Source organism: Euleptes europaea, chromosome 17, assembly GCF_029931775.1.
Source record: "Euleptes europaea isolate rEulEur1 chromosome 17, rEulEur1.hap1, whole genome shotgun sequence".
NCBI classification, from domain to species: domain Eukaryota; kingdom Metazoa; phylum Chordata; class Lepidosauria; order Squamata; family Sphaerodactylidae; genus Euleptes; species Euleptes europaea.
In genome coordinates this window covers 51,110,475-51,137,082 of record NC_079328.1, presented here as the reverse complement: position 1 = coordinate 51,137,082, position 26,608 = coordinate 51,110,475, and the positions used below count along the sequence as shown (strand labels likewise).

At 62.1% G+C, this 26,608-nt stretch overlaps 1 protein-coding gene across 1 annotated transcript; it reads right to left on the bottom strand.

Annotated features, from left to right (window-relative positions):
- WWP2 (WW domain containing E3 ubiquitin protein ligase 2) lies at positions 1-24,858 on the bottom strand. Its single transcript, XM_056862418.1, has 23 exons — positions 24,810-24,858; positions 23,259-23,406; positions 22,410-22,531; positions 17,574-17,711; positions 17,045-17,141; positions 14,376-14,491; positions 13,925-14,090; positions 11,109-11,198; positions 10,463-10,637; positions 8,507-8,561; positions 7,285-7,366; positions 6,833-6,961; positions 6,233-6,311; positions 5,503-5,574; positions 5,316-5,404; positions 4,611-4,770; positions 2,972-3,105; positions 2,240-2,380; positions 1,727-1,847; positions 1,055-1,159; positions 730-826; positions 204-276; positions 1-118 (listed from the first exon to the last, which is right to left on the bottom strand). Exons 1-23 carry the CDS (start codon positions 24,856-24,858, stop codon positions 19-21), a joined length of 2,538 nt encoding a protein of 845 aa, XP_056718396.1. The 3' UTR covers positions 1-18.
- Between the last annotated feature and the right edge of the window lie 1,750 nt (positions 24,859-26,608).

Sequence of the window (26,608 nt, the reverse complement as noted above, 5' to 3'; positions counted from 1 at the left end):
CTGCCCCAGGGCCCTCCCTCATTCCTGCCCAAAGCCCTCCGTCTCCTCGATGGCGTAAAGGAGCTTCTCTTTCAGCTGCTCGATGCTCTTGTAGGGAGGCAGGTCCAGGCGGTTGAAGCTGCAGGAGGGCAAGGGCAAAGGATGAGCATGAAGCACAGGGGCCCCCTGCCCCGCCCAGCCCACCACGGGAGGGGCTGACTCACCACGTGTGGCTCCGGGGCAGCCACGTCTCCTTGCCCACTTTATCGATGCAAAACTTCTGAGGCCCATTGCTACCTGCCAGGAGAGAGGGGAAACAGCCGCCCTTAGCCCATGAAAAGGCAGAACACATGGCCACAGCACTGCAAGTGGGAACCACGTGGGTTCACCCCCCAGAAAGGGAGCGAGGAGAAGAGTTCAGAAGCAGACCCCAAACTAGTTGTGATGTGTAGCATGGACTTGTGGGCAGGACAGCCAGCCTGCCCCACGCAAAACCCTTCAGGCTCTGCTGCCCCTGGGCTCTCTGGCATTCTGGGAAGCACAAAACGGGGGAGGGGCTCCTGAGGGGCTCAGAGGCCGGAGGGGTCCGCTGCTGCTTTTCCAGGCAGAGCATGGAGGGAGCAGCTCTCTGGCTCCATTGGAACGCTCAGGCCCCTCTGTGCTTCTCCCCCCCCTGCCCCCACCGCACCTGAGCCACTGTGGACAGAAGCCACCAATGCCCTGCCCAGGTAAGCCAGGTGGCACACCCACCAATCAGCTCGGCAAAGCCCCCCACGGGCAGGCGGCACGTCCCCGTCACAAACTGCAGCAGCCGGATCCTCTTCTCGTTGTCCATCTCCTTGACTACCTGCAACCCACATGGGCGGGAGAGGTAAAGTCTCAAAGGAGGGCTCCTGTTCCCTTCCAAGCAGGACACTTCGAGAGGCCTTCCGGTCACGGGCGCAGCTCCGAGGCCCTTTCTGCCTCCTCAGGTCTGCTCTACAAGCCCAACTGACATTCCCTGCCCCACCTAACAATAGGACATGCCCCCAATGCAGGCTTGATGCTCCCCTCACCCCACTCCATTGAGGCTCACCTGCCAGAACCACTGCACCTGCTTGCTGTTTTTGGTGTAATGCCGGTAGATGGTGTTCTTCTGCCAGTCACTCAGGTCAATCTCCTGCATGCCGCACAACATCAGCTGTGGAAAGAATCACAGAGTTGGAAGGGACCACCAGGGTCGAGTCCAACCCCCTGCACAATGCAGGAATTTCACAACTACCTCCCCCCCCACACACCTAGTGACCCCTACTCCATGCCCAGAAGATGGCCAAGATACCCTCCCTCTCATGCACTGCCTAAGGTCATAGAGAGAGGAGGGGCCGTGGCCTGAGACCCCTGGATCACAGCCAGGGGATGGCTCCGTCACTGCACAACAGATCAGTCGCCTGCGGCTCGGGGGGGGGGGGACACCTGAGAATTCTGGGCAAGCGGCACGCAGGAAGGCAGAGGCTGCTGACGACTCCCAAACGGTGAGCTAGAGATGGAAACCTTCCCCCATCTCAAAATGTCTGTGGCTTTTTCAAAAACGTGGCTTTTCTCATACTGCCAGCTTTATTGAGTAGGAATGCAAATGTAATCGATTAACCGGCAAACGCCAAAAGTGTTAACTTGCTGACGATCCGGTGCGCGCTGCCGGTCACAGCCCCGGGGCAGGAGGGGCGGTGAGCACTTGGCATGCCCGGCAGTAGGCCCTGCAGGGGATTACCTCCAGCTCCTTCTCATCGAAGTAGCGCAGCCACTCCAGGGGGGCCACCTCGTTGAAGCCGTCCAGGAAGGCCTTGGTCTGCTCCTCCACGCCGCGGGTGAACCGCCAGTCTGTCAGCAACCTGCAGGGACAAACCTCTCTGCAGTGAGACCTCCTGGCCAGCCAGGCACCACAGACGTTCCAGCCAGCTGGCCAGCCTTTGCAGGGGCTTGGGGGGCCAGCGAGGGGCTTTGCGGGAAGGGGACCTTTGCCAGGGGCCTTCAAGGCAAATCCCTGAGGAGCACCCAAGCAAGGAAAGGTGGCTTGTCACGTTCCCCTTTAAAGGTAAGTCCCCAGTGCAAGCACCGGGTCATTCCTGAGTCGCCAACCGGCTTGCCCCAGGCTCCGCAGAGCTTTGGCCTCCTTCGAGCAGCAGGGAGGGATCCAGGGGAGGCAGAGGGTGCGCCCCAGTGGAAAAGCCACAGGCAAGCGGCCTCTGGAAAGCGGCCATTCAGCCTCCCTGGGGACACTCACATGATGTACTCCTCCTTGTTCTCCTCGGTGACCCGGATGCTTTCCCCGCCCTCCTTCAGCTCATGGGTGGTCACCTTGCCCAGTATCTCCATGTCCTGGATGAAGTAGAGCTCCAAGCCGCACTCCTCCAGGTTGTTCTCTCTGCAAAGGGGGGGTGGGGGGGCAAAGAACCACACGGCCCCTCAGCAAGGAGGCCAGAACCTCCGGGGCAGCCCGGCTGGGCCCCAGGGGCAAAAGAGGCCAAGGCGAGAAGGCTGCATTCGTTGGGGCTTCACTGCCCGCCCAGAACCGAGGGCTCAGCGCCCATGCTCGGCACCTACCCTTACCCCCCCACCCCCTTCAAAAACAATGCAGCCTTCCACCAGAAGCCACCTGGTCCCTGGGCCAGAAGCCACCTGGTCCCTCTGCCCCTCATTACAAAAGGCAACATTTCCAGATGGGGCCGTTCAACTGCTGGCTGTTCCTCCACCGCCGCCCGCATACCCCCCACCCCACCCTGCTGCAGGAGGCAAGATGGCCATCTGTCAGCAATGCTGATTCTATGAACTTAGGCAAATGATGAGAGGGAGGGCATCTTGGCCATCTTCTGGGCATGGAGTAGGGGTCGCTGGGTGTGTGTGTGGGGGGAGATGTGAATTTCTTGCATTGTGCAGGGGGTTGGACTAGATGATCCTGGTGGTCCCTTCCAACTCTATGATTCTATGGGAGGGGGCCAACCCCTGGGCTACTGACTTGATCCACATGATGGAATTGTAGAACTCGGGGTCGATGGACTCCAGGTCCTTCAGGGTGGGCCGCTTGTTCAGCATCCGCTTGTAGAAAGGGAGCGTAAAGCCTGTGTCAATGAACTTGCCATGGTACAGAGCCTGCCAGGGAAAGAGACACCCCTCTGAGTGGCATCAGGGACCGCCCCCCCGAGAATGACGACCCCCCCGCAACGACAGCCCTCACAGGAAAGGCTCTCAGAGAAGCCACACGAAGACCGCTGGAAGCACCAAGGATGAGCTGAAGACCCCCAGGGAGAAGGAGGCCCCTCCCTGCTGCTCCTTCCTTTGCCGGGGGTGTCCAAAGACGCCGCCCCCCTCGGGGGAGCTACCTCCCCACACAGCTTCAGAGCAGCATTTCTTTCAAGCAGCCCTCCGCGGCCACAAGCCTGCCTGCCCGAGCCAAGAAAAACGTAGACGGTTGAGCGTCTGGATAAACCCAGTCGAGTGGTGAGTAATAGTCTGGGGTTTGGGCGGGAGGGGGAGCAGAGCAGACTTTGGGGGGAGACTTTGGCGGGGAGGATCTTCTTTGTGGGAAGATTTCCTGGCACCGCCCCCCTCCCTGGCCAAAGCAATCCAGGGCGCAAGCCCAGAGGAACCAGAGGCACGATGTAGGGTGCTGCCGGCCCTGCCAAGCGCTTCCGCTCCCAAAGCCACAGCCTCACTGGGCAGTGCAGGGAGGTGGGGGGGGGGTTGCTTCTGGCTGCAGCCCCAACAGGCCTCCTTCCGGAGAGAAGGACTCAGTGGGGGAGAAGCGAGGCCCTCGGGAAGCTTTGGGGCACGGCCGCTCTTCTGCACAGAAGGCCCACTGATAGGCCTTTCCCCACCAGCCCAGGAGAGCAGCCTGCGTCAGCCTGGGTCTTGGTTAGGGGCCTCGTCCAAACCAGAGGCGGAGAGGAAAACAGTCAGCCCAAACGCTGCGGCTACACCAAGTTTCCCCAAGCCTCTGTTTGGTCTTCAGGGGGAAAGGGGCGGCCCCATCCACTCCTCTTGCGCCTTCAAATGGCCTGAAAATGTTCACCGTTCCGGCTTTTCAACTCACTCCCATAAGAGGGGATGTCACCCCTTCATGCCCCCCAAATTCCCACCCCCCTGCACTCTCTGGACCCAGAAGGAGCCAGGCCCTTTTTGGAAACTGGCTGCCCTCCTGACCGGAGCTGCCTCAGAGCTGATTCTGCAAACCAGGGCTGAGCTGCAGGAAGGCAGGGAGGGGGGCTTCAGCTATTTTTCAGCCCCTGAAAAGCGCTTGTTCGGATGGAGTGGAACTCAGCACCACACGGCTGCTCAGCATTGGCTGCCCCCTCCCCTGGCCCCACAGCGCTGGGACGAGGCAGGGCTGGGCCCACTCCAGGAGGAAGGCCCTGGAGCAGCAGCAGCAGATGCAGCCGACTCAGTGCTGCAAACAGCAGAAGGAGAAACTGATGGGGGTGGGAATTGGGGTCCCCCCCCCAGCTCCAAAAGCTGCCTTAGTTTGGAACATTTTTGTGAGGCTTTTAATGCCAACCTCCCTTCTGACTGGCAGCATCCAAAGGAGGGCCGGTGGCACCCCAGGGTAAGCTTCACCCCCTGCAATACCACCCCTCTGCAAAGTAATCCCCCCCTCTCACCATGGCGATGAACCGGCCAATGAAGCGGAAGTAGGTGAGGTGGTCGGGGTTGATGGAGGAGGCGGGGTTGATCTGCAGGCAGTAGTTGTTCTTGCCGGCATATTCGAAGAGGCAGTACATGGGGTTGAGCACTTCGTGGGACAGCAGGAAGAACCACTCCCTGGAAGGGGGCAGGAGGGGGGAGGTCACGGGGGGGCGGGCAGCGCCGGCCTCCAGCCTGACGAGGGAGCTCGCCTCTCCCTTCAAGGAAAGGACAACGAGGGAGAGCGCCCCCAGCATCTGCCCAGCCCAAACCCTCCCACCAGTTGCTGCCCCACCACACACCCTCCCACCCCAACCATTACTCTACTACCCCGGCCACACATTCACATAGCCAGCCCCACTTAAAGCTCTCAGACCCCCCCCCAGCCCCACAGGCCATGCACCGCACACACAGGGGCTCCCTTCTCTTGACTCGTCCCGTTGTCCACGCAGGAAGGCCCAGCATCCTGTCCGTGGTTCTACCCTGTGGTAGAACAGCCTGACGTCACCTACCATAGGGTAAAACCACTGGCGGGACACAGAGAGATTCGCTCAGGGCTCGGGCCCCACGGCAGCCACCACCTGAAGCAGAAGAAGCCCCACACCGAGGGCCGGGCCTGGCTGAGACACTCAGCCTGCCAGGGGTGACTCCTGCCCCCGGCCCCACACCACTGCCCCGCTCACCTGGCAATGCCGCCGTAATCCAGGCCCTCCTCCCCACGCATGATGATGTACAGCCGGCGACGAAGATCATATGGCTTCATGTTCATGATCTGGGAGGACGACAGGAGAGGAGCAAAATGGCCACCGGCCAGCCCAGGGACCCCCCCCCCCGGCCCCTCCCACCTCGCCTCCCAGGCCGAGACCTCACCTGCTGGAACGAATCCTCAAAAAGCGTTTGCCGCGAGACGCTGATCTTGACGTGGCTGGGCAACGCGTTCGACTGTGGAGGAAGCGCAGAGGGTGACGGACCCAACCTTGGCCCTCCCTGCAGCAGCCCACAAACACCGGACGAGCCCTGCGGATCCGACCCGTGGGCCTGCGAGCTCAGCACCCCACCCCACGCCGTGGCCAACAAACTGGCCATAGAAGGCAAGGCCTTCCCCGATGCTGCCTCCTAGCATGGGTTATTCAGAGGTTGACTGCCTCTGGATGTGGAGGTTCCTTTCATTAGACCTGTCCTCCATGAAGGTGTCTAAACCCCTCTTAAAGCCATCAACACTCACGGACATCCTTGTTCACTCAGAGTGAATTCCAGAATTTAATTACTCCTTAAGTAAAGAAGTCTTTCCTTCTGCCCATCAGCTTCATTGGGTGCCCCCGAGTGCCCCCAGGGTTGTGGTGGAAGGAGAGGTTCTCTCTGTCCACCCTCTCTATCCCAGGCATCGTTTCATAAACCCCTATTATGTCCCCTGCGTCAATTGTCTCCTGTCTAAACTGCAAAGGGCCAGACTTCTCAGCCTTTCCGCACAGGAAAAGGGCTGCAAACCTCCCCCCCCCCCCGCCCACCATCTTGGTGGCCCCCATCGGCGCTCTTCCTGGCTCTGCAATATTGCTTTTCAAAGGTGGGCTCATGCAACCTCCCCCCCCTTACCACTTACATGACAAAGGAACCGAAACTGGTGGTATTTCCAGCGGAAGCTCCGGTCGTAGGCACCAGGGGAGCCCCCTTGCTTACTCCTGAAATGGCAAACGCCCCTCAGTTGGATGGCGGCTACGAAGCTAACCCCCCCCCCCCGCAAGGTCAGGCCAATCCTTTGGGGAGCAGCTCCCCCCCCCCAGGATGTTGGGAGGGGCATGCATGGAGACCGCCACATGGAAGCTTCCTTCCCAGTGACTCCTTTCAAGGGGGGGGGGGGGAAAGGTGGCTCCATCAAGGGGTTCTGGCTGCATTCCCAGCCCCTGGCTTGAGGGCACATTTCTTCCTCCCCCAAGATTCAAGTTTGCCTCCACATTCCGGGCTCCTCAGGTGTCCCACAACCCCCCGGCCACACTCTCCGAGGGCCCCAGAACCCACCCACCCCTAGCCCTTTGGAGAACCTCGCCCAGACATACCTGCGGGCCTGGCTGGCTGGCAGGCAAAGGAGGTCAGTCCCCTCCCCATGAGCATTTCAAGAACAGCCCAAGTCCCCTGCTCTGCAGGGCAGGCAGAGGAACCAGGCTTGAATTGGGGGCAGAACAGCCAGCGAGCAGGGACTTACCCAGACTCGAATCCAGGGCGGGGGTCTTTGAAAGTGGTTGTGCGAGTGTTGTGGTCCACAAAGTAACACACTCCTTCGCTCGTATATTTCATCTCCCAGCCGGGTGGCAGCGCTGGTTCCTGGATCATCCTGCCGGAAAAAGACCGGGGGCTGATCGGGGCTCCTGACCTGGGTCCCCCGCCCCGGCCAGCTTGCCTTCCTGGCTAGCAACTCCCCCCATCTGAACGCCGGCTTCCCCGCGCCCTGCTGTGTGCCTTTCCAAAGATCTGGAGCACGAGGGAGGAGGCGAGTCTGAGCAGAATTCTGCCCCTCTCCGAGGCAAGCGGGGGCTGTACAGATCCCGGCTGCTCCAGCCCCCAAAGCGTCTGGATGGGTGCCGCCTTCCCGGACTGCCAGCCAAGAGTCCCAGAGGGCAAGCTGGATCGCGCAGAGCTGCCAAACGGCCCTCCTACCCCTGGGTGCGGGGGTCCTCCCATTGTGTGGTGCGGGTGTTGTGGTTCACATAGTAAACTCGTCTGTTGTCCTGCCTCTTTTCTGGAAGGGGGGAGAGAGGGGGGGGGCAGTGAGTCTCCACGGCCGCTGGGAGTCCAACGCTGAAGCCACCAGCCCTCCTGCCAAGAGCTCCGGGGGGCTGTAGCATCTCCAGGCCAGGGCCCAGCTGCTCTGTGGCCTGTTCTGGAGCAACCAAACACCCCCCTCCACCCGCTGCATGAAGCAAAGGGCTCCCTCGGCCAAGACTCAAGGGCAGAGGGCTGGACAGACCGGGGACAGTTCCGCCTTGTCTCACTGTTGTGTCAAGGCCCCCGGCACGAGCATCCCAGAGCGGCTCCCTCCCCTGGGCAGATGCCGGCGGCCTCCCCCAGACACCCCCCATGTGCTTCTCTTATAGGGGTCTGACCCACCACGTCTCTTCTTCAGGAGGCTTCCACCCCTAGCCCTCCACCCCCTCGTTCATCAGGGTGGCCCACAGACAGCTTCCATCGCCATCCACATGCCCCCCCACCTCCCCGCTGGGCAAGCGGTGCCCCCCCTGCCATTCACACCAACCAATGCGAGACAGCTCCAGCTGGCTCCTGCAGCCCCTCAGGGCTCCTTCTGAATTCCCGGGGTGGGTGGGTGGGTGGGGGGACTCTCAGGCTCATTCCAGCTGGACCAGCATCTGGCAGGGAAGCAGCAGCAGCTCCCCCCCACCCACACACACACATACTGTCTGTGTAATTTCAAGTCAGACATAACTCCTTTGACATTCCCCAGGGCCATTGTTGTGACTTCTTGCTGGGGGTGGGCTGTCATGGAGGTCAGCCCATCCCAGCCCCCCCCCCCCTTGGGCACGGCTCACAACAGAAGTAAGGCCAACTTCCAAGCAGCAGCAGCTGCAGAAGTCCCGTTGGACACACACCCCTTCTTCCTTCCAACATGTGGACAGCAGAAGCTCTGAGCCAGGGGAGAAAGTCCCCACCTCCACCCACCCCCTCGGATTTCTGGGTTTGGAAGCCAGGAAACATTGCCACTGTAAGGCCAGGTTTTGAACCCAGAGCCCAGGCAGGTCCTTGGGCCAGTCTGGTTGACTCAAGTATCCCAGGTGCTTTCCTAAGCCTGACACACCTGCGGGGGTGGAAGGAGACGCCCCCAAGGAGGGCAGATCTCAGCGGGAGGCAAAAAGAGGGTACTTACCCCAGCCAGGAGGGAGGGGGCCGAGCGGGTCATTGTCAGACGGGGTGCCTGAAGACTAGAGGGGGCAAGCAGAAGCAGCATGGTGGTTAGGAAGGAAGACTCCGGAGGCGGAGAGGAGTGGAGGGCAGTCAGCCAGCCTGCCCCTTCCCTTCCCTTCCAAGGTGGGCTGAAAATGCCAGCTGCAGAGAGGCAAAGGCCAGCGCGGAAGGTGTGCGGATCGGGGCAGGGGCTGAGTGCCGGAGAGGCCGGGCGGCTGCTGCCACCCCCGTGCTGGCCGAGGCAACTGAGAGCCCCGCGCTGCCACCCCTGCCGTCCCACCTCCCACCTCCTCCAAGAACCACACGCCAGAGGGGGGGAAATATCATCGCAGGCCTTTCCAATGAAATCATTCCCACAAGCCCTGTCCACGCCCAGAGCTTCCTGGCTCGGCCGGCCTCCCCCTCCCCCCTCGCAGCGGGCCGCGAAACCCGGAGGCCAGCGGGCCGCAAGATGCGAGATGCTCTCTCGCGCACAGACTGAGGGCGCATTCATACCGTGCAGACAGGCGTTTCCCCCCAGCCCCCCACCGGTCCCATACAAAGCACCTTTATCCAAAGCCAGGCAGCCTGGCCTGGGCTGGGCCGGGGGGGGGGGGGGAACGGCTCCTCACCGGCAGCTCGGCTGGGTGGAGGGGTCCTCTGGCAAAGGCAGGGCAGAGGGGACAGCCCCGGACTGGGAAAGCCAAAGGCTTCTCCGTTGCCTCCAAAGGGAAAACAGGCTCCCCCCACCACTTCTCTCCTGGTCACCCCCCACAAGGCTGGTTTGGCCCCCAGCTGCACTGCCTGAACCCCCCCCCCACAAGTGAGAGCGCTGTTTTTTGCTGCTCCAACATGGGAAAGGGGGTGGCAGCACCCAGCTGCAAAGACAGAGGGAAACGGGGTGGGGGGCTCCTCCGAAGCCAGGGAAGCCCAGGGGCACCCCCAAACAGGCGCCCGCCTTCACACTGCCCCCTGTGAGCTGCACCTGGAACTGCAGGGACGTCTAGGCCAGCCGGCTGGAAGCCCAGTGAGAGGGGGCCAGGAGGACCCCAGGGCAGGAGGGAAAACACTGGCCCCCCCAAGACTCCCAAATAGAAGGGGGTGGGGTGGGAGTCAGTCAGTGCTCCCCCACCACCCCGGAGCCTAGTGCAGCCCATAGCTGTCAAGAGGGCACCCTGGAAACACCACAGTAGTTGAAAACCTCCAAGGCACACTGGAAGACCACCAGACCAGAAAAACAGACCCCCCCCAAATCTTTTGCATTTTGTCTGAATACTCAGGAGCTCACTGGGCTACTGAGGGCCAGCCTTTCTCTTTCAACCTGTCCTACCTTACAGGGTTGTGGTTGGGGAAAAATGGAGGAAGGGCAAAGCCATGCGCCCTGCCGCCTTCGGGGGCTCTGAGGAGACGCCAGGCAAAAATACACAAAATACACGTGTGTGTTTTTAAAAAAGAACAAGCCTGCATTCCTCATGACAGGTATTCTTCAAGGGGTTATTTGTGCAAGTGGCCTTGGATAAGGGAAGGACACCAAAGTACAGCAACCGCTTCTGGCACTCCCCAGGCACTATATGGGGGGGGGAGGAATGAGCAGCAGCCAGGCTCTCCGTCCCCCCACCCTTGGAGCTGGGGGGCTTTGGGAATCTTCTCTCCTGCCTCTGCCGGACACAGACACACATGCACACAGACAGACAGAAGGACTCCAGTTCCAAGCCCTGAAGAAAGAGACCCTCTGAGGATCTCCCCCCTGCGTCCCCCGCCCGTGAGCCTGCCAGGTGAGGAGGGGTACCAAAGCCACCAGAAGGCCAAGAGCAGCCTGCACACGCACACACGGCAGCTCCCCTGCAGACCCGGCTCAGGATGGCCTGGTGCCCCCCCCTGCAGCTAGCTCTGTGTGGATACATGGGGGGGGGGGTAAAAACAGAGGGGGGGCCCTCACCTGGTAGAGGAACCTCTGGCTGAACTGCTGCATGGCCCCCTGTAGCTGGCTGCGCTGGCTGCGCCACTGCTCGTAGCTGCGCACGTACTCAGCCGTGGGGCGCTGCCAGGAGGTGCTCCGAGTGTTGTGGTCCACGTAGTAGTACCTGCCGCGAGGATCCACCCGCTTCTCCCAGCTGCACAGACAAAGGAGGCCTCGTGAGGACTGAAATCTCTCTCTCTCTCTCTCTCTCTCTCTCTCTCTCTCACACACACACACACACATACATACATGCTGCGGGGCTGGCAAGCCCCCCACCCCTCCCAAGGCTGCTGTGCCCTTTGCCAAGGGGCCGGAAAGGCCAGGCCCGGCTTCTGGGGTTGGGATCTGTCAACTCCCCGACAGGGACAGGGGCCTCCTTCCCTGCTCCTTCCAGCACCCACAATGATAGCTTCTCCACACTGCATGGAGTATCAGGTCGCCTCACGCTGGACTCTGGCCGGCAGCAGCTGGAATCTGCCCCCCCCCCGCCATGATGGGCCACAGCTGCTATGACCCCAGCCCCATAGACTCCTGGGCACCCCAACCTCTCCAGCCCCTTCCCTCCTCCTTTTTGGGAGCCCAGTACACAGGCGAGCAAAGCCCCTCCCGCGGTGGAGCCACCTACCCGGGGGGAAGGGGCCGCTCCCAGGTGGTAGACTTGGTGTTGTGGTCCACGTAATACACTCTCCCGTTGGGCAGCTCCCGCTGCTCCCACCTGAAGGAGAGAGGGGCTGGGCGTGAGTGGGCCGGGAGGTTCCGGCACACAACGTTCACTGTGACTCCACACACAGAGAAGGGCTTTCCAGTTCTTACTGATTACCCCAAGAGCCCTGCGAGGTAGGCACGACAACTCACTCTAGCCACCAAGGGAGAAAAGATTCAAGCCCAGAACTCTCCCTGTTGTACCGTACTGCCTCCACCCTGATCCAAGCATGTTCCTCTGCAGTGTGGAACCCCCTCCCCGGCAATCCCAATGATTGCCAGGGGCTACTGGGAGACACAGCCCCTACGCAGCAGCGTGTGTCGGTGCACACCCTTATTTTGCTTTGGCCAGCCATGGAGAGGGGAGGGCACGGAGCCTGGGGGGGGGGGCCTGGGCTGGGCATCTCTGGCCTCCTATCTTTCACAAGGCTTTCAAGCTCATAAGGCCAGAAGCTTCCTTTATTCTCTACACACACGAAAACAGATGCTCAGGGTGCCAGATTCTATGCACAACCCTCTAAGCGTTCCCCAAGCTCCATGAGTCCTTTGCCGGGCTCCACGTCTGTCCAAAAGCGCCCCCCCCCCAGCAGCAAATCAAGCCCTGCCACGCCAGGTGCCTCCTCCTGCAACGGGCGCAAGGGTGGCTGGAAGCAAAACAGCAGCACCGAGGGAACCTTGCCGGCCAAGCGAGACGCCCGCCCTGACGTAAGGAACCACATCCCGCGCCTGCTGCCAGGGAGCATAATGCATGGCTTTGTGTGCGCGAGACGAGGCGCGAACTGGTGCACACACTGCCGTGTTAATGAGGGCCGCTGTCCTCGGTGCAGGGCCCACTGATAGGAACCAGATGCGGGAGGGGGCCTCGGTTCTGCCGCCAGCCCAGAGGGAGCGTGCCCGCCCGCGAATGGCTGAGGGTGGTAAGGGAGACTCCCAGCCGCGCCCAGCCCCCTCCTCCTCGCTCTGGCTCACGGCTGCCTCTCCTGGGAGCAGGCGCTGCCCTCTGCCTGGATTCAGCCTCCCCGCCCACTGGCCAGGCACTCCTGCCCTGGGAGGGGGGCAGAGAGCCAGCGGGCCCTCTCCACAGGAGCTGTTGCCTCTGGGCAAGCACCTCTGTGCCTAGGCAAAGAGGAGGTGGCAAAAATGGGGGGGAAGGAGTGGCTCAGCCTCCCCGCCCCCCGCATTGGCCCTGCAACCCCTCTGCCACAGAATTGCCCAGACAAGTTTGGCTGGCACCGTGGCGGGGGGAGGGTTGTTGATTTCTCCATGGTGGGGCTGTGGAGTGGGAGGCAGCATCAGGCACCCTCCCCCCCCCCCCCGCAGCACCAAAGCAGCAGCAGAGGAGGAGGAGGAGGAGGAGGCCTTTGGTGTCTGCAGGCAGCGGCGCCCCCCAGCCTCCCCAGAAAACTCAACGAGTGATTTTTGCACAAGGGCCTGATCCAGCGGGGGGGGGGGGGCGCCTGAGCAGCCAGGGAAAGCCCCCCCCCTCCTCACAGCAGTCCCAGGAGGTCCCGCAGGGCAGGAAAGACGGGGCGGGGGAACAGGCTGCACTCAGCAGGGAGCAGTGCAGGGGGTGAGCCCCCCCCCATGCCTCCCACACAGGGCCTCCCCATCTCCTTGGACCCTAACCTATACCCTAAGAACAGCTGCAGCAATAAGAGACAGCATGAGGTAGTGGTTAGAGCGGTGGACTAGGAACTGGGAGACTCCCATTAGAATCCCCCCTCTGCCAAAGAAGCTCAGCCTAGCCTACCTCACAGGACTGTTGTTGTGAAAAGAAAATGAAGAAGGGAACATGGCTGGGGGCAATTTTGAGTTCCCATTGAAAAGAAAAGCAGGTGTAAATCAATATTCAAATGCTGCTCCCGCGCCTTGCTTCAGTAATTCTTCTAACTACATACAGTAGGTCGTCCCCCCCCCCATCAGAGCTGCACACAGGAAACACACGGAGCCCTCGGGACAACTCAAGCTGGGGGTCAGGTTGGGTCCTTTGCTGCGGAGGGGGGGGCCTCTTGGAACTATCATCCTTCTGGGGGGAAACTTTGCAATTCTGCAGTGCTTTCAAGGGTCAACAGTGCATCACGCACCACAACTTTTTGTCTTGAGAACAGCCCTGTAAAGTAGGTCGGCCATACTGCACAGGGGTGAGGGCTGAGGAGGGGCTCATCTGAGGGTCCCCAGAGGGAGTCCCGCAGCAGAGCTGAGAGGCCAGCCAAGAGCCTCCCAACTCATGGCTCTTTTCGGGGAGGACAATTTACTCCCTGTATTTGGCATCCACCTTTCTCGCAGAGCCTTTAGGGCAGGTGACACTGTCACATCCATTTGCCATCTACGCTCCAAACGGATACCTGAGGTCACCCTTTTGGGGCCTCCACCAAGCGGGTTCGAGATCAAATCAAGTCTGGACTCCCCCTAGAAGCTAAAATGATCAAACTGAGGCTGTTGTACTTTGGTCACACCAAGAGAAGAGGTGGCTCACTGGAACAGAGAAGAATGCCAGGGAAGAGTAGAAGGCAGCGGGGAAAGAGGAAGACCCGACCTAAGATGGGTGGGCTCCACCAAGGAAGCCACGGGCCTCCGTTTGCAGGGCCTGGGCAAGGCTGTTCATGAGAGGCCGTTTTGGAGGGCCCTGATTCAGAGGGTCGCCATGAGTTGGAGGCGACTTGACAGCACTTAACACACGCTCCCCAACTGAACGCAGCAGGGCTGGCAGGACTGCCCACCCCGCAGGGCACCACTTACCCCGAGGGCAGCATCTCCAGGGCTTGTGCTGCCAGCTGGGAAGCAGGGGCCCCTGAGCAGGGGGCTGGGTCCTCCGCCCCCACAGGGTCCCCAGCAGTGACGGGATGGGGGCTCCCGGTCTCCTCCTCTTCAGCACTGGGGGCTGGACCGGCAGACTCTCCATTTGCTACAATATAAAGTGGGGCAGTCAGGGTGGGGTGCAGCCCAGACCCCTCTCATCCCCCCCTTCTGAGGCTTCCCCATGACAACATCTGCCTGCAGGGCAAGCGGCTCAATTGTAGGGGGAGGAGTGGCTTCCGTCTTCTGAGTGGGCCTCAGTACTGAAGAGGTCGGGGAGAAGTCCAGGCGGAGGGCAGGAGCTGCCTTCCAACTTCGGAGGCAGGGGAGAGGTCCGAGCTGCTCCAGCACAGATGAGGAGGGGTCTCCCTGGATGGAGAAGTGGCAGGCCCACCTGTGCCATTCCCTGTGCCAGCCTGGCTCTTGCCCAGCTGCGAATGCCCGGCTCTGGGGCTCTGCTCGCCATTCGCCAAGCTCTGCCCAGCCCCTCCGGCAGCGTGTCTCTGGCCCCTGCACAGGAAACAGACGAGAGGTCACAGGAAGGGCTCTGAAGCATGGGGAGGCGGCGCTCGGCCAATGCCGTTCTTCCGCTTGGGCAAGGGGTGCAGCGGAAACCTCGAGGATGCCGTTCTGGCCGAGATATTCGACAGCAAACTCACCCTGTTCTTATATGGCTCTTGCAGTCACGTGGCATAGTGGTTACAGTGTCACACTCGGATCTTGGAGACCCGGGTTCGAATCCCCACTTGGCCATGGAAGCTTGCTGGGTAACCCTGGGCCGGTCACACTCTCTCAGCCTAGCCTACCTCACAGGGTTGTTGTGAGGATTAAACGGAGGGCTGGGAAATGATGTAAGTAACTCTGGCTCCCCATTGGGGAGAAAGGTGAAGTATAAATTAGGTGAGTTTTTTAAAAAGATGAAATAAGATGAGCAAATGCTCAATTGCTATAAGACGTATGCAGATGTTTCTGATCATGCAGGAGGGCCAGGGGAGCTCTGCCCCCCCCCCGGCACCTGGCAGTCCTGCGCTCCTCTCTGACTTCTGAAGTTTCTTTAGATGTTTGTCCGCACCCACCCAGGCGAGCAAATTGCCAGGAAGAACCAAGTCAGGCACGGAGCTGGGCACCGGGTGCCAAATTCTGCATTTGCACAGAGGGAGTGTGTAGAATTCACACAGTTCTGGCAGTTGGGGGGGGGGAGCCACACCCACAGGCCTGGCGACAGAACGGGGAGCTGCCCACACATCTGTTTTCACACAGCTAGGCAACACTCAAAACCTAGGAAAATAACCGTACCAAATGCTGCCGGAACCTGTATGGTGCAAGTGAGCATCCTCTCTGGCTCAGCATCCATGGAGACGTATCTGGGAACAGGCAAGAGGGAGCCACAAGCGGCCCAGCCCTCCTTGGGGGGATAAACAAGTTCCAGGCCACCAGGGCTGTTTTTTTTTAGAAACCTAAACAGGCTGTTTCCGAAGCTCTGCTCCAACTGAGCAGGCCGAAATTAGCCCGCCTGCCTTCCTATAGGGCTCCGAACTTGGCAAGGCCTTTTAATAGCTGTGTGGAAATAAACCAAATGTGGTCACGTGGCACCGCCCGTGCAGAAGAGCCGCTTAAAATAGGATCCGGGGGGGGGGGTCAATGCAGAATGGCTCTTGGGGAAGACGGGCGAGGCCCGCCCAGTGCAGGCTTGGCAGAGAAAGGGAACCCGTTCCCTGCCCCCCCACCCCCAGGGATCCATACTTTGAGGGCCCAGAAATCAGGCACTGCCAAAGCTGAGGTGCTGAGGGGCTCAAGGACATCAAGACCCTGTGGGGGGAGCCACGCAGCCCGGACTGCCCCTCCGGCCACAGGCAAGGGAAACTGCAGAGAGAGCGGCCGCCAGTGCCCTGCCGGGCCTGGCATCGAAGCATAGGCCTCTGCCAAGTGGCAAGTCAGCAGTGCAACCTGGAGAAGCAGGGGATACAGCAGGCTGGGAAAGGCCCTGCATTAGAGTCTCCTTGTGCACACCTCTGCCTCAGTTTCCCTACGGGGAGCCCAACAACAACACCCCCGTGTGCAATCAAGACTTGGCAGTACTTTGCAACCCAGGGACAGCAACAGCAAACAGGGATCAGCCTCACAGAGGGGGGAGGAGGAGGAGGAGGCAGCTGCCGCCCCTCATGCCACAGAGCTGAGAAATTCCTCCCCTCTGCATGAAGACTGGGGTGGGGGAGCCAAGCTGTGGATGCTTTTGTCTCGAGAAGAAAAGTGGCCAAGGAGCCCTTCTCCCCTCAACCCACTCAGAGCTCTTTCTCTTCCATGCAGAAATGGTTTTCCAGAGCCAGAGGAAAGCCAGAAATGGAACCTCCCTGACCTGAGACAGTCTATCTCCAATCACAAGATGATGATGTGAAAAAGAGAGGGAGGATACCTTCGTTATATCCTTTTCCTGACTCTCCTGGAGGCGTTCCCTTGTTGCCTGGCTGCTCAGGGACAGGCCTCCACCCTGGAAGGACGAGGCCCCAGCAGCACGGCCCTTCCTAAGGAGTTCAGGGGCCCCTCCCCCCAGGTGTTTTCTTAGCACTTTTCCCTGGGGAATTTTGCACCCCAGTGCCAGGGCTCTCTGGCAGAGCCCCCTTCCTCCCCACCAGTGAGAATTCCTCCAAATCAGAGGGTTAAGCTTTGAGGGGCTGCCGTGGCTGCCAGCACTGGGGGGAGGGGGACAGCAGCTGAGCTGATGCCAAGGCCTGAAGGCAGCCTGCAGGGGCCAGCTGGCTGGCCCTGTCTTTGTACGGCACCCATGAATCTATGGCATTGGAGGGAAGTGGGAGATCTCCCCCAGCCCCCAAGTCTATGATACTGCAGGACTCTCCAGGGCTCTCGCCATGAGCAGCTGAACAGGGCCCAGATCCTGCAGTCACTGAGCTCTGCGTTAATTCTATCATAGAGATGAAAGGAACCCTAGAGGCCATCTAGTACAGCCCCCTGCTTAACACAGCAGAGGGGCCGCCTGGCTCAGTTCCCTCTATCCCCTCTCATTCTGCCCCCTGCCGCAGCCTCCACCTTGTGGGGAAGCCTTACCTGGACCTGCTCCCAAAGCAACTGGTGCCAGGGGCCTGGTGCCTGCCCTCGGGAGAGGAAGCCGTGCCCCCGGGCTCCCTGTCGCTCAGCTGGCACCCTGGAGGAGCAAAGAGGCACGTACTTGGTCAGGAGGAGACTCCGGGAGCCCCCCGCTCCCCCCGGAGAAGGGCCAGCCTGGATCCCAGGCCACGAGTGCAAATGTCTGCCATCATAAGAGGCTCACAATTCTGCCCCTCCTGGATGGTTCTCCCAGGGGCAGGAAGCATGCAGAGAACCCTCTGAACAAGGACCGCTCTGGATCTTGGTTCGAGCCTGGGCGCAGCCCCAGAACCTGAGCTGGTTCTCAGGAACCGGAGGGGCTTCTGTGGGGATCCTTCCTGCCTTCCGCACCCGGCACTCCCCAGACCTTGCCCACCCAGTGCCAGGACCCAGGCCGTGGGACCCCTAACTCCACTCATGGCCCCACCCGCCTCACGGCCTGCTCCAGCCCAAGCAGAGAGGCTGGCCGGCCAGGGCCCACGGCACTCACCCTCTGCCACAAGGCTGCCATTGGGCACGCTGCCTGCATCGACAGCAGGCCCATCCAGGAAGACGGTCACCTCCCCTCCCGAGACAAGGCTGCCTTTGTGCTCCATCTGCAGGTCCAGCCTCAGCGGCTTGTTCTCCCCTGCAAGGGGCAGAAGGGCGAGAGGAGCGTAAGGAGACTGCTGGAGCAGAGCAGAGGCCCATCTGGTCCAGAACCCTGTCTCACACGGCAGTCTGCAAGTTAGGAAGTCCAACCACAGGGCACAGAGGCTCAGGCTGCCAGGGTTAGCGGTGCCAGCAGCCTCCAGGTGGGACCTGGGGATTTCCCTGGAGTTACAGCTCATTTCCAGACTACAGAGATCAGTTCCTCTGGAGAAAAATGGCTGCTGTGGAGGGGAGACTTTACAGCACTGGACCCCTCTGAGGTCTCTGTCCTCCCCAGGCAGGGAGCTGGCAACCCTATGCCACCTCCTGGCACAGGGACAGCTGGGCCTTTTGGGGGTGCGGCTCAGGAGGCTCCAGCTCCAGCCCCAACACCCCCCTGCCCCCCCCCTGGGGCCACCATGGCCCACCAGCTGGCTGGAGCCGTCTTGCAGAGCCTTCGGCACCCAGCCGATGACGAGCTGCAGCACCAGGAGAGGGCTTGGGTGGCCGTGGGCAGAATGCCCTGCCAGGCCCCCTGACTACTGAACAGTGGAAGCCCACTCCCACAGGGCTGCCCTCGGGAAGCAGAGTTTCTTCCCAGCCAGACTGGGCCCTGGCAGCCCCCTCTGGGGGCAGAAGAGCCGGGCGGAAAGGCAAGGGAGCTGGGTTTGAATCCTGCTCAGCTGTACCCACCCCTGCTCCTCAGTATGCTGCCTACTGCAGGGGCCAGCAAGCACATCTGTTCCAAATGAAGCGTCAGATGCCGACCGAGAGGCCATGCCCCCTGTGAGACCGCTGCCTTTCCCAGCATGAGCCCCAGAGGCCCAAGGCCCCCCGCTGGATTTCCCTTCCACCAGCTGCTCAAGGGGCTCTACGCTCGCTGCCCTGAGCTGGGCAAGCGGAGCATCCCATGAGAGGCCCACATCCAGGGATTCCACCCCACTGCTTGCCTCTCACCCTCGGGGAGGCCGGCGGGGAACCAGGGCAGGCCCGACGAACGGGACAGCCAGCCCTCAAGGCCCACCACAGCAGCAGGCGCGCTCCTCCGGCTCGCCTCCTGCCAGCTCGGCCACGCCTGGGCCGCCGCTCATTCATGCCGCCGCGGGCCACACAAGCCCTCTTTGTCCCCAGCCAAGCAAAAGGTGTTCTGTGTGTTTCCAGGCAAGGCGAAGGAGCAGGCCTTTGCCCTCCCTCCACTCGCTTTAAGAAAATAAACACTCGGGAGCCCCTCCGCCCCCGCACAAAGGGCCCATGCTCCTGCTCCCATGGAGGGTCCCCTGTGCAGCACACAAAGCAGGCCTGTGTGTCCGTGAGCGAGCGGGTTGTTATGCTTTGGGGAAGGGGCAGCCTCAGCCCTGAATGAGCCCTCAGTGCCGGGCCTCCGGTGCAGTGCGGGGAGCTCCCAGCCGGGCCATTAGATGGATTTTCTGTCTCCAGCCCCAAGACCCATCTGAGCAGAAGGCGGGGGCTGGCCACAACCCTCAGCTCTCCAGGGCAGGACAGTCCAGGGGGGCAAAAGGCATTGGGGCTCTGGAAGAACCAGGCCAGGTTTAAGAAAGCCAAGGAGAGGCAGATGGCGGCTCTCTCAGCCCCAGATGCAAGGCGTGGGGGTGGCTGCAACAAGACCACCACCCGTAGCCCTCCCCAAGTCAGGTGCCCTTCTGATTCCCTGAGTCACAGCCCCCTTGGTGGGCACGACACCCTGGGCCTGCCCTCCTGCCTGCAGGGAGAATCCGGCTGGCCTCCATGCGAAACAGATGCACCCTGCAGGGGGGCAGGGCTGGCAGGGAGCTGAGGGCCAGCGGAGACCAAGGAAGCAAGAGAGGACCAGGCAGGTCGACGGAGAAGGGGTCTCCCCCAAAATAGCCAGACAGGACTTCCATGTACAGAGGCAGAAGGCCATGGGGCAGGGCGCAGAAGGGCACCTCCTGGCCTCACCTGCAGGCTTCCCAGAAGCCAGTGGTCAGAAAGGGGGCCGAGGGAGCCCAGCGGGGATCTTCAGCCCCTGGCATCTCCCCTCCCCACCTTAACATCCCTTTGAAACAAGGAGATCTGGGTCCTAAAGGGCTGCAGCCCCACAGCGCTTGCAGGCTCCCTGCTTCAGTTGTTGACAGCAATGGTCTGTGAGGACACAGCAGCCATGAGGCCTGGGGGGTAAAGGTGGCCTTTGGGGCTGCTCTCCCATGGGGAAACAGGGCTGAAGTCAGGAGGAAAGGGTGAGTTCTCCGAGTTGGTTGCTTTCCCAGAAGGAGCGGAGCCAGAGCAGAGAGCCTCTCACCTGCCTGTTCTCCCAGGGCTGGGAGCAGCCCCTGAATCCCCACACCCCCAGCAAGGCTCCTGAAGGGGGGTAGCGAGTGAGAGCCTGGGAGGGGTGGGGGTCGCCCAGAACGGTCAGGAGAGACTCACAGGACAGGACAGGGCAGGGAAGAGTCCGGCCTGGAGAGAGAAGCTGCTGGGCCAGTCAGGCCCAACGGCCCCTTTGTGCAGAGCCCAGCAGCCCAAGCGGGACCAGGGCACAGGCCCCTTCCAAGGGGCATCTGGCCGAGGCGGGCAGGGCGGTGGCTCTGGTGCAGCCGCCCAGCCGCTTGCTCTCTGTGGTCCCCCATCTGCCCACACAGGACGGGGGTGGGCTGCCGCCCAGAAGACGGCTTTGTGGCTGCAGTTCCAGCAAGTCTGTGGGGGGGGGGGGCACAGCAAAACAGGGGGAAGAGTCATCGGCTCTGGTGGGAGCTGGGGAAAGGGGTGGCTGCCTAAACAAGAGCCCCTTGCAACCTGAGAAGGGGGGTTGGGACGTAGCCACCAGCGGGGCCCCGCACCTCAACAGCCAAACAGAGCAGGCAAGCTGCCTTTCACTCACATACACCCTGTCCTGGGCATGGTCACGCTTTGGGTTTTGGCCACCACCACCCCAATCTCCCCAGCAGCCTCCTTTGCCTCTTTCCCGCCAGCAGGGACAGGAAGAGGGCCGTGCTCCTCTGGTGGGGCTGGGAGGCAGCATGCCCCCACCCCCCGCGCAAGACCTGCACTCCACTCCAGGCAGGCCCAGGAACAAAGGGCCCCTTTCTCAGGTGGGGGAGGGACGGCTGGAGCTGCAAATGAGGTGTCTGACAGGGGCGCCTGCTCCAGACATGGCGGCCGCTCACTGCCTACCATTCCCCCCACCCCACCCCCCAAGCCTCTAGCCCAGGGGCTCTGCGGGGCAGTCTTGGCAAAGCCAGGGCTCTGGCGAGGATGGCCTGGGGGAGGAGGGTCCCGGGCTGGAATCCGCCGCCCTCCCCCGCGATGGGGGCTGCTCGTCCCAAACGGAGGCAGAGCCCAGCCAAGGGCAGGAGCGCCCTGCACAGAGACCTGCCAGGAGGGGCATCTCGGGCCAAAGCGGTCTAGAAGCCCTTGGTGGGCCGGCCCCTCCCAGAGCTCTGCCTCGGCTGGCAGAGAGCCGGGCAGAGGCCAGGCGAGACAGCGGGCCGGACTGGGAGAGAAGGGGAGCCGGGTGCCGCTCCCTGCTCAGCCACGAAGGCCGCTGGGGGCAAAGGCCGAGTCTGCTTGCCTCTCAAAGTTGCTACGAGGCTCGTCTCCCTCCCGAGACACTGGGCTGGAAGCTTCACCCCTCTGGCCTCCCAGACAAGCCAGGAAGGTGTGCGGCAGCCTCAGGAGGCTCTTAGAGCCATTAGTATGAGGGATCCGACAGCCGGGGCATTCCCACTAGCCTGGACTCCCCAGGCGGAGGCAGGATGCAAGAAGAATCCCCAGCCGCCCTCTGCAAGGCTCCCATGTGGAGAGAACCGGGCGACCCTTAGCACAAGCAAGGAATGCCCAGGGGGACGGTGGCCTTCCCTCGCACCCCCTAGCCAGCCACGGCCTGGAACTGGCTCCTCGGGGCGCATCTCCCGGCCAGGAGCCCCAAAGGGAAGTCCTTGCAGAGCAGGAGCATTGCCTCCCACCAGCCCTGAAGAGGCTACGCTCTCCTTGTAAGGAGCCTCTGTCCCGGCAGCCAGCATGAGGAGGGAGAATTCCACCCTCCAGGGCCCCCCGCCCACACACAGCACAGCAGCTCCCACCAGCTCCCTCCACTGCTCCCCGCCTCATAAAAGGCTCCTTGTGTCCACACAAGCAGCAGAGCTCAGGTGGGGAAGCCAGGGGTCCGAGCAGAGTCTTTGGCCTCCAAAGGCAGGCTCTGCGGCACTCCCCCCCCCCCCCCGCCAGCACAGGCTGCCTCCTGCTCCCGGGACTGCAGCTCTCCAGCAAAGAAAGAACATGCACGGGGGGGGGGCACATCTCCTTCCCCCCCTTTGGGGCAGGGTGCTTCCTCCCCCCAGTTGGTACACTCGGGTCCAGGGTTACGAGCTCCAGCGGGCAGAGAGCTCGATGCCAGCGGACCTCAGTAAGCAGTGGGACCGAACCTTGAAAAGGGAAAGGAGCTTGCTGTGAGACCCCTGCCCCTCCACACGAGACCTGAGACCACCCCCCAGCCCACATGCTTCGCGGGGCCAGGCAGGCCGCTCTCCCTCCACAGCACACCGGCAGCCCTGAGCGCCCGACAGGCCGCCCAGCCCTGGACAATGAGGCCTTGTTCCTGCCGAAGCCAGGGACCACTCTCTCTGGGCCAGCGGCCTGCCAGGCGGAGGGGCGGAGCGGCCCCAGGCAGAGCAGCGGAGGCCGGGCCCGCAGGGAGCCCAGGCCAGCGGCGAGGGTGTACCTTTCCCCCTGCTCTGTTGCAGCAGGCTGGCGAGGCTGGCGGAGGCGGTGCCCAGCAGCTCGTTCCGGAGGGTGTGGCAGCTCCACAGCTTCACCTCGAGGAGGCTCTGGGCCGTGACGTTCCTGGGGGCAGAGAGGGGCTCAGAAGAGGCCCGGCAGGGGACAACGATGCCCAGCAAAGGCGGGAGCAGCTGCCTGCTCAAAGCGCTCCCCTGGCTGGAGAACTCCCCTCTGCCAGCAGGCCCCCGGGCAGACACAGCTACTCTGAAGGGAGCCTCCTTGGGCTGGCCTTTGGGGCAAAGCAAAAGCCCTGAAAGCCCCACCTGGCTGCCTTCCCAGGCTGCCATGGACACCTCCCCCCCACCTACCGCTGGGGCCTTGCGCCCCACCTATGACCTTTCCACTCTCAGCCCCCCCACCAGTGACCTTTGCCCCTTGAGCTCCGCTGCCACGCTTAGCCACCCAACCATACCCTGCTCCCCCCCCCCCAAGTCCTTGTGCCTGGACTGCCTCCTGGAACCCCAGCCTCACACCCCCTCGCCTCCCTGCTCCTGCATGACGCCAAAGCACGTGCCACTGCCCATGTCGCCCCCCCTCCCATGGCTCTGGGTTTAGAGAATTTGGAGAGCCCCTGGGGCAGAGGGACCGGCCCTTCCGCAGCGTGCAGAGAGCCATGACAACAGAGGGCACCAACAACATTGTATGCGTCCTCGTCAGGACTGGAGTAGACGCCCAGACGCTAGTCTGCCCCCAGAGCAGGCCTTTCTCCACCGCTACACCCACTTTGGCCAGGCTAAGCAGACCCCCTTGCTCAAACCCAGAGCACCCTGCCCCGCACACACATTCTTACAGTATGAGGCTTTCGTTCCAGAGGACCTCCGAGCTCCCGATCCGTTTCCCCGTTTTCTTGGTCTCGCTGCTGAGCCCGTCTGCTGCCACCTCCACAAAGGAGCTGATCCGAGACTGGCGGCTGTGCACCTTGGGCTTTGCCGACACCACTGGAGGAAGGAAGCACGCAACTCAGCGGCCATGCCCGTCCCGCTGGCACCCTGCGGCGCTTGGGAGATGGCAGGGTCTCCCCACGGGCCAGAACCGATGCCATTTCCATGCCAAGCCCCTTGCCCCCCGTGGAAGCTCCAGGGCTGTGTCTCCCTGCCCGGATCACTGCCTGCCTTATGTACTGGCCCAAGACTCCACGGGCCCAGGGCACTTCAGCTGGCTCGCACAAGGCGGGACTGTCCCAGCTGGGGAGCGGAGTTTTGCTGCAGGGGCTGTAGCCTAGACACAGGCCGAGCCCCACATCTCAGGCCCTCTGCGCCAAGACAGGGCCGCGCGGGGGCTTCTGGACAGTCTCCCCCCCCCCCCCGCAAGCCCAAGTGGTTGGAGCCCCCTGGTGGTGGCCAGTTGCAACAGCAGGCAACTCCAGCAAAAAACCCACCCCCAACCATAGAAATGCCACCTACGGCGGCCAGTGCTCAAGGTGCAGGCGGGTGGCTGAGGAGCCCAGTGGGGTGGCCACCTGCAGAGCTGCCCTCGCCACAGAAAACCAAGCCTTGCCAGCAACTGAATTGTCTCTTGCCAGTTCACAGTCAGCCACAAGGCAAAACCAACATTCACCTGCTACACGGAGGGAGCAGGAGAAGCAGGCCGGCTTCCACTTCCATCACGGGCTCCAAAATTATCCCCACTCGGTCAGGGACAGAGCGCCGGGAACCTGTGCCTCAACCTCCCCGACAAAGTGGCAACTGTAAAAAGGGCCGCCTGTGGGGTAGTGGTTAGGAGTGGTGGAGTCTGATCTGGAGAACCGTGTTTGATTCCCCACTCCTCCACATGAGCAGCGGAGGCTAATCTGGTGAGCTGGATTTGTTTCCCCACTCCTACACATGAAGCCAGCTGGGTGAGACCTTGGGCTAGTCACTCTCTCTCAGCCCCACCTGCCTCACAGGGTGTCTGTTGTGGAGAGGGGAAGGTGATTGTAAGTTGCTTTGAGTCTCCCTTAAGTTGTAGAGAAAGCCAGCATATAAAAACCAACCCTTCTTCTTCTTCTTCTCCTTCCATAGAATGCCCCTCCAAACTGCCAGCTTACTGCACTTTGCAAGCCGCACCCCACCCCTCAACACGAAGGCCTACCTTCCTACCATCAGGATACTCTAACTAGCCAGAAAAAAACTAGTTCCTGCAGGCCAGAAAACAAACCCTTCTTCCCCCTTCCTCTGGCACAGCAGGGGGGGAAACCTTGGACAGCAACCCAGAACCCAGGCTGCTCTTGGGAGAAACCAAAGTGCACAGGTGTTGCAAATACTGAACTTGTAGCAAAGTATATCAATGGCTGGGGGGATGGGTGCACACTACAGAGGCAACCCCCTGCCCAAGACCAGAGGACTGCCCACTGAGGGCTCACCTTTCACAGTTAGCGGAGACTTCTCTCCAAGTGCGCCTGCAGAGGCCATTTCATCATTGGGAACCTAAAAGACACAGATTTGCTGCCTTAAGTGGTAGCAAAGGAGACCTCAACCACGCCTGGAGCTGGCAGCACCAGGAAAGGCCGCGGAAGATGACCCCTGCACCACAGCCACAGTTTTGCGCCCATCTTGCCAGACCCGGGACACGTGTGAACCCGCATGAAGCTGCTTTATACTGCACCAGACTACCGGGCGATCAAGGTCAGAACTGTCTGCTCAGACTGGCAGCGGCTCTCCAGGGTCTCAGGTAGAAAACACCCTGTCACCACATCCACTACCTAATCCTCTTAACTGGAGATGCTGGGGATTGAACTTGACACCTCCTGCGTACCAAGCAGCTGCTTTACTACTGAGCCATACCCTCTCCTCAAACACCACCCAAAGCATCCCCACCCAGCCCAAAGATCCTGATTTAAAGCTTTATCCAGAAGTTAGGGTTTTAAAACCTGAAAACAATGCTCAGAACCCCAGGCGGGGCCACAGATCCGTGGAAAGGCAAGACTTCCTGCAGTCACCAGGCAGAGAAGTCTCCCCTTCGCTGTGTAAGATGACACACAGAAGGTGGGACGCACCAGGCCCAGGCGCCGAGGAACTGGCTGCCCCAGCAGGTCAGCAAACATTAACTAAACAAGGAAACTTTGCACTCGGCTGGATGCAGGAACACCAGGAAAAGTGGAAGACCCAGCAGGAGATGGATGGGCTGCATAAAGGAAGCCGCGGCCCTCCGTTTGCAAGACTCGAGCAAGGCTGTTGAGGGCAGGACGTGTTGGAGGAGGACACCGGGGACCCAGAGGGGCGCCACGCCACGAGTCGGGGAAGCGACTTGAGGGCCCCGAACCCAGAGAACACCCAGGCGCAGGAAGAGGCTTCAGATGAGAGAGAGAAACTCTCCCCGGGGAGCAAAGCTCCAAAAGGCCAACGACCCCCCCCTTCCACTTCTGCCCCGTGGAGTCAGGCCAGAGCTCGGCCAGCTGGACCTCCTGGGCAGCAGCGCTCTCCCGTGGCCCGGGTGCCCCAAAGGAGAGGGGCGCAAGCAGGGCGCAGCCCCGGCAGGGCCTGGGGGGCGGGGGGGGCACGCCCGACCCCCGAGACGGGGGAGGGGGAGGAGGGGGAGGGGGCTCTCCCAAGGCCGCGCCCCAGGGCCTCCCGCCGGCCAGGATCCGGGGCAGCCGGAACCGCACCGGGGGACCCCGGCAGGCAGGCAGGCAGGCAGCCCCGGCATCGGCCCGCCGCCTTCGCTGGAGGGAGGGCCGCACGCAGACGCCCCCGCCGGCCCCGAGGGGCAGCCGGCGCGGAGGCCCCGGAGGCGAGCGGAGCTCCCCCGACAGGGAGGGAGGGAGGGAGGAAGAGGGGCCTCCGGAGCTGCTCCGCCCCGAGCCCACCGGCGCCCTGCGGGGGAGGGGAGAGGGGAGGGCCGCCGGCCGTCCGCCCCTCCCTGGGCTCCCGCGACTTACCGGCGACGCCGCCACTTCCGCCTCCTGCAGTCCCCGGTCATGTGGGCCCCGACGGGTCACGTGGCTTCGGCGGCGGCCTCCAGGGGCGGGCGGGACTACAACTCCCAGCGCGCCTGGCGGGCGAAGCCCCGCGTTGGCCGGGACCAGGCGGCCCGCTCCGGACCCTTCCCGGCATGCCTCGCTGCTCGGACTACAGCTCCCGGCGTGCTCCGCGGGCGGGCGAGAGGGCCGCCGGGATCGGCTGCGCAGAGCGAGAGGCGGCGGCCCAGGCGGCCCAGGCGAGG

What these genes read in the sequence shown, in the direction of transcription:
- WWP2 (XM_056862418.1), bottom strand. Translation starts at nt 24,858, where the DNA reads ATGGCCTCTGCAGGCGCACTTGGAGAGAAGTCTCCGCTAACTGTGAAA. An exon ending in CTGGAGATGCTGCCCTCGGG is followed by an intron (nt 11,199 to 13,924) that starts GTAAGTGGTGCC and finishes TCTCTCCTTCAG; the next exon opens with GTGGGAGCAGCGGGAGCTGC. An exon ending in CGCCCTGGATTCGAGTCTGG is followed by an intron (nt 6,312 to 6,832) that starts GTAAGTCCCTGC and finishes TTGCCATTTCAG; the next exon opens with GAGTAAGCAAGGGGGCTCCC.